The sequence below is a fragment of the Carex rostrata genome, chromosome 4, assembly GCF_964058835.1.
Source record: "Carex rostrata chromosome 4, lpCarRost1.2, whole genome shotgun sequence".
Lineage (NCBI taxonomy): Eukaryota > Viridiplantae > Streptophyta > Magnoliopsida > Poales > Cyperaceae > Carex > Carex rostrata.
Window position 1 is genome coordinate 12,414,971 of NC_135921.1, and position 6,453 is coordinate 12,421,423.

A 6,453-nucleotide genomic window follows, 5' to 3' on the forward strand; every position below is an offset into this window, starting at 1 on the left:
CATTTGTATACCAAAATCTATCGAATATTGTTCAACAAGGACATCTCCAGTTTGGTAAAAATGGAGAGCTTATCGACGAGGTTTTATACAGGGTTTAGTCAAATCCAATGGAGAGAGAAAGTAACAAATCGACGGCGATTGGATTTGAAGGCGGTATGGGGAAGCATTAGCATATGCGTTCAAAAACAATGCAATTTAACTTTAAATAACTGGTACGCGTAAATATTTAAATATTAATTTATTTCCACTGATGCTCTCTCTCTCTTCGCTTGTGTTATAAAAGGCGCATAATCTCTTACGGTTTCATTCATCCATTTCCTTTACCCTTTATACACCCTTCTTTATTTGCGTTTAGTTCGTCTGTTAATCAGAGCTTCTCTGATTCTCTCTATTTCTCTCTCGAGAGGTAAATACATTGTGTTTGCTGTTTAGAATTAGATTCTTTCTTGCTTGCATTTAGATTTTTTGATCTGCACAAAATGCTGGCTGGTTGGTACGATCATAGTGCTGATACTGGTACAATTTGGGACCATTCTGAGTTTTGATCCCACATTAGCCCATCTGTAAAACCCACGTTGAGATCTGAAATTATTATGTTACACCATCTTTTTTTAGATCTAGTTATACTTTTCTGTTGTAACAGTAACATCTAGTAAAAAAAAAAGTTACTTTCAAGTTTCAACACGGCAAGCATATTGTTTGGCTGTAATTTTTTTCTTCTAACTTTTTTCCTTGTCAAGTGCGCTTTCTCTTGTCAGTTGTCACGGCATAAAACCTTTATTTATTTTGTAATTTCTTTTTGTTTTCTTTTACAAAATATAATTTTTTTCTCTAGATAAAGGTAACTTATGTACTGCTAATAGGTATACTGATGAAATACTTAAGTTAAACAGTTGATGTGGATAAGGCAGGAGCATATACCATTATACCAACAAGATTCTAGATTAAAGAAAACAATTCTACTGTTACTTTGAAATCTTTAATGTTAAATTTTCTCTTTCTCATTGGTGAAACATCAATTCAAAGTCTCTGATTGGTTGATGCTACGTCATAGATTGAAAATCTATTGGTTAGACAATTCAATATTTTTAATCAGTGAATGTTGAGATTGGTAATTATCCACATTTCTGACACCATTGAATATAGCACAGTATATAAAATTGTAACAAATATTTTTTTAATTACAATTTGGGTCCCAGTTCTCCATTGACTTTGCCTATATATTGGTCTCCTTTCTCAATTCCATTCTCTCCTCTCCTCTCCTCTCCTCTCCTCACTCTCACAAGGTATCTCTTGTGGTCTTTCTAAATCTTTAGTTTGATAATTTCACAACTGTCCTCTCATTTAAGTTTAAACTTTTCATTTCTGGGGTTAATCTCCTATATAATCTTGAACTTAAATGTGATCCTTATATTTTATTTACCAATCTCTAAAACCCTGTGCTAAAACCCATAATGGTTAGATCTAGAAAAATTAACATTATCCTTGACAGTTTTTCTACCTAATATAAGGCTCTAATATGTAAAATCAGAAGCACCTTTTCATTTTTCTACTTATCAATTAATTTGTTTGTTAATCTTTTGATCTCTAGTAAGATGGCATCCAGCAAGTTGACCCGCATCCACAGTGTCCGGGAGCGCCTCGGCGACACCCTCTCAGCTCACCCCAATGAGCTCATCGCTCTTTTCACCAAGTACTTATTTAAAACCTTTACTTTGTTTAATTATTTTTAGGTACACGATTATTGTGTTCATATTCTGTTTTAAGTCAACACCCTTGATTGGTTATCATTAGATCTGGTTTAAATCTGAAATTAATCTCATATCTTAATACTATCTGAGGAACATATTTGTTCTGGTGTTAGAAGTAACTGTTAGTTATCTAGCTGAAATTAAGGGGGATCAGTTGACATGTGAGTCTGTGACTAAATTTTTTTATATTATAAAAACTAGGTATGTGAACCATGGCCCGGGGATGCTCGAGCGTCACCAGCTGCTTGCTGAGTACGAGGCTGTCAGCTCCTCTGGCGAGATCCAGAAGCTTCCGGTCTTTGACGATGTCATTGGTGCCGCTCAGGTAACGCTTGTTTTGTTAATGGTTTCGGTTTCATTTTCCAGGATAACAAGTTACGGTTGTTTCGATGGCGCGTCGGTATGAATTATAGGATCTAAATCTACCTAATCAGTTGCACTATCTAACAAACTTTTTATTTCTCTATTGCTTGTGTAAATCAGGAAGCAATTGTTAGTGCTCCATGGGTTGCCCTTGCAATCCGTCCTAGACCCGGTATATGGGACTATGTCCGTGTCAATGTCAGCGAGTTGGCTATTGAGGAGTTGACCGTCGCTGAGTACCTCAAATTCAAGGAGAGCCTTGTTGAAGAAACGTATGTATTGATGATTACCAGTTGTGCAACTTTTACTATTTTGCCTTTTCTTTGTAATTGATTTGATTTTATCTCATGCCTTTTAATTCCAGCCCTGACGCATTCACCCTCGAGTTGGATTTTGAGCCATTCAATGCCTCCTTTCCCAAGCCTTCTCTGTCGAAATCAATTGGTAATGGTGTGCAGTTTCTCAATCGACACCTGTCATCCAAGTTGTTCCAGGACAAGGAGAGCCTTACCCCTCTCCTCAACTTCCTTCGTGCACACAACTACAAGGGCACTGTAAGTTTATAAACCCTTCATTTCCAACAGTGTTATTTTTTGAATGTGTATTTGTATTTACTTAACTTATAAACTCTTTATTTACAGAGCATGATGGTGAACGACAAGATCCAGAGCCTCGGCGCTCTTAGATCCTCGTTGAGGAAGGCTGAGGACTACCTCTTGAGTGTCCCTCAGGAGACACCCTACTCTGAATTCGACACCAGGTAAAATACTAGAAAACAGTAACAACTTTTTGTACCACGAATTCGTATCCCCTGAGATATCTCAAACTTTGAGTTGATCTGTGACAATTCTAGACCGTTCAAATCATTTCTGCATGAATCTCAAAGCACAATAATACTGTCCCGAAAAAAACTTGGCCTGGCTTTAGATAAACTGATGCCTGGATTTGATTTTCAGATTCCAAACTCTTGGACTGGAGAAGGGATGGGGTGACAATGCTCGGCGCACCCTTGAGAACATCCACCTCCTGTTGGATCTCCTTGAGGCACCCGATCCATGCAACTTGGAGACGTTCCTCGCCACCATTCCCATGATGTTCAATGTCGTCATCATGACCCCCCACGGTTACTTCGCTCAAGACAATGTCTTGGGTTACCCCGACACTGGTGGCCAGGTATGAAAAAGTTTTGTTTTTGTTTATATAATTGAGCAATAATGTGTTATTTGCAAACAAATACTTATGCAAGACATCATTTATGTTTTATTAGGTTGTGTACATTCTTGACCAAGTTCGTGCTTTGGAGAGTGAGATGCTCCTCAGGATCAAGCAGCAAGGCCTTGATATTACCCCCAAGATCGTCATCGTAAGTTCAAGAATTGAAGATAAAACATAAAGTGATATTTCATATTTGTTCAATGTTTTACTAAGGTCATTTTGGTGATATATGATGAATTAAATAAATGTAGATCACAAGGCTTCTTCCCGATGCCGTGGGAACAACCTGTGGCCAGAGGATCGAGCCAGTTGAGGGCTGCAACCACACGATCATTCTTCGTGTGCCATTTAGGAACAAGGACGGGATCCTGCGCAAGTGGATCTCCCGTTTTGATGTGTGGCCCTACCTAGAGCAATTCACCGAGGTTTGTACATAAATATGCAATATATATTTGAATTTTAATTTTAATTGATTATAATGCCCTTACTGTAATGTAACTTATGTTTGGTAGGATGTTGCTGTGGAAATTGCTACCGAGATGGAGGCCAAGCCTGACCTCATCATTGGCAACTACAGTGACGGCAATCTCGTTGCAACATTGTTGGCACACAAATTGGGTGTGACCCAGTGCACCATTGCACATGCCTTGGAGAAGACTAAGTACCCCAACTCTGACATCTACTGGAAGAAGTTTGACCCCCAGTACCACTTCTCGTGCCAGTTCACCACTGATCTCATTGCCATGAACCACACTGACTTCATTATCACCAGTACCTTCCAAGAAATTGCCGGAAGGTACAACATAAATTGTTAATGAATTTCTTCTTATTGTTATAAAATTGAAATTATCAATAGGAAACAATTCAATATCATCTTTATTTCTTTTAAATTTCACAGCAAGGACACTGTTGGACAGTACGAGACCCACAATGCCTTCACCATGCCTGGTCTGTACCGTGTGGTGCACGGTATTGATGTGTTTGACCCTAAGTTCAACATCGTCTCCCCCGGTGCTGACATGACAGTGTACTACCCTTACACTGAGAAGGAGAAGAGGCTGACCCACCTCCATCCCGAAATTGAGGAGCTCCTCTACAGCAAGGAGGACAACACTGAGCACAAGTAAAAAAAAATGAAAATATTTCTAATTCAGCAACCAAATATATAAATAAACAAAACCTAACTTTGAAATTTCAAACAGGTTCTACTTGGAGGACAGGAACAAGCCGATCATTTTCTCCATGGCCCGTCTTGACCGTGTGAAGAACTTGACTGGATTGGTTGAGTTCTATGGCAAGAACCCTAAGCTGAGAGAGCTTGTTAACTTGGTAATTGTGTGCGGTGACCATGGCAAGGAGTCGAAGGATAGAGAGGAGCAGGCTGAGCTCAAGAAAATGTACTCTCATATCGAACAGTACAAACTCAACGGCCAGATCCGCTGGATCTCTGCTCAGATGAACAGAACTCGCAACGGTGAACTCTACCGTTACATCTGTGACACCCAGGGTGCCTTCGTCCAGGTAATTTTCTATCCATATTCTAAAATTTTATTTCATAGTTAAGCAACTCCACATTTATAATTTCTCTTTGTGTCTTACAGCCTGCGTTCTACGAGGCATTTGGTCTTACAGTGGTTGAGGCTATGACATGCGGTCTACCCACATTTGCCACAATTAACGGTGGTCCCCGTGAGATCATCGTCGATGGTGTATCTGGTTTCCACATTGACCCGTACCAGGGTGATAAGGCAGCCGAGACCCTAGTCAATTTCTTCGAGAAGGTCAAGACTGACCCGTCTCACTGGGACAATATTTCCGCTGGTGGTCTCAAGAGAATCTATGAGAAGTATGTATATCTTTTTCTTCCTTTTTTTTTTCTGGTTGTCAGATTTCTTTGGTTTTAAGTTGGTTATAAATGAAATGTGCATTTTGTAGGTACACCTGGAAGTTGTACTCTGAGAGACTCATGACCTTGACCGGTGTGTATGGTTTCTGGAAGTACGTCTCAAACCTCGAGAGGCGTGAGACCCGTCGCTACCTCGAGATGTTCTATGCTCTTAAACTCCGCAGCCTGGTAAACTGAAAATTAAAATCAATTTTTTTGTTCACATTCTTTCTTTTTGAATTGGAGGCAAATAAAACTGATATTTTTGTTTCATTTCTTGTGATGCAGTATGACACCGTGCCATTGGCCACCGACGCTGCACCAAATGGTGTTTAAACTTGCGGGTTGATGCATGTAGTTTGACTCTCAAGGCAGAGTTGAGGGAGGAGAGGCTCTGATTGTTTGTTCCCCAATTTAAAATTTATCTTTATTTCTTGATTTTCCTCTTTGAAGTTGCTTTAAGTTTGTTTTCATTTTGAAGTTGGCTATTTGGGGATTTTTGGGTTTGAACAATGTGTTGATGTGCTCATGTTATGATTCAATAATAAAAGGGTTAATTTGCCAATCTTGTCTCCTTATATATATTTTTATTCTCTTATCTTGTTTCATTCTGTGCTAATTATTAGGTAGTATATAAAATAATGAAAAGATGCAATCAAAGAAGAAAATCTTATCCAATCAACCCTTGTTATTTATACCAAACAAGGGAGGTTGTTGGGAATCTTTTGTTTTGGTTCTAAATTATTTGTGTACTAGTTGTAGATGGCAATAAATAATTGTTTTGGTTAGCTAGCTGTCTGACGTGCATTTTCTAAATATATATGCGCCGTTATATGACAACTATGAACCTACCCTTGTTATTTTCCTGAAAGAAATTGTTTGGAATCTTTGATTGGAAGAGTAGTAAATTTAGGCGGCTTTCTAGAAGATTTAAAAATGTATTAGTCAAGGAAAGAAGGATGATTTTTGTTTATGGAAATGCAATTACTGCGGTAAAAGTAAAATGGAACACAGCAAGATTGTGAAATGTTTGCTGAATTTAGCGGTTGGTTAAATTATTGTGCTTTTCATCTCAAATCCTTTATAGATCTTGACTTATAGTTTCTGGTCCCGTCAACGTCAATTGTGGCGCATGGTTCAGTCTGCATTGGGATACAGCGCTAGATCCACTTCAATTTTTTAAATTTATATTTAAACCTTACTCGTTTATATATGAATAGTATTTTCTTTTTACCAGCT

General features: G+C 38.5%; 1 protein-coding gene across 1 annotated transcript; it reads left to right on the forward strand.

The window, feature by feature from the left end:
- The first annotated feature begins 1,184 nt into the window (after positions 1-1,184).
- Positions 1,185-5,781, forward strand: LOC144553417 (sucrose synthase 1-like). Its single transcript, XM_078301567.1, has 15 exons — positions 1,185-1,319; positions 1,591-1,693; positions 1,953-2,076; positions 2,235-2,386; positions 2,479-2,668; positions 2,756-2,874; positions 3,071-3,287; positions 3,382-3,477; positions 3,581-3,754; positions 3,842-4,125; positions 4,228-4,452; positions 4,532-4,850; positions 4,931-5,175; positions 5,265-5,403; positions 5,503-5,781. Exons 2-15 carry the CDS (start codon positions 1,596-1,598, stop codon positions 5,548-5,550), a joined length of 2,430 nt encoding a protein of 809 aa, XP_078157693.1. The 5' UTR covers positions 1,185-1,319; positions 1,591-1,595; the 3' UTR covers positions 5,551-5,781.
- The last annotated feature ends 672 nt before the right edge of the window (positions 5,782-6,453 follow it).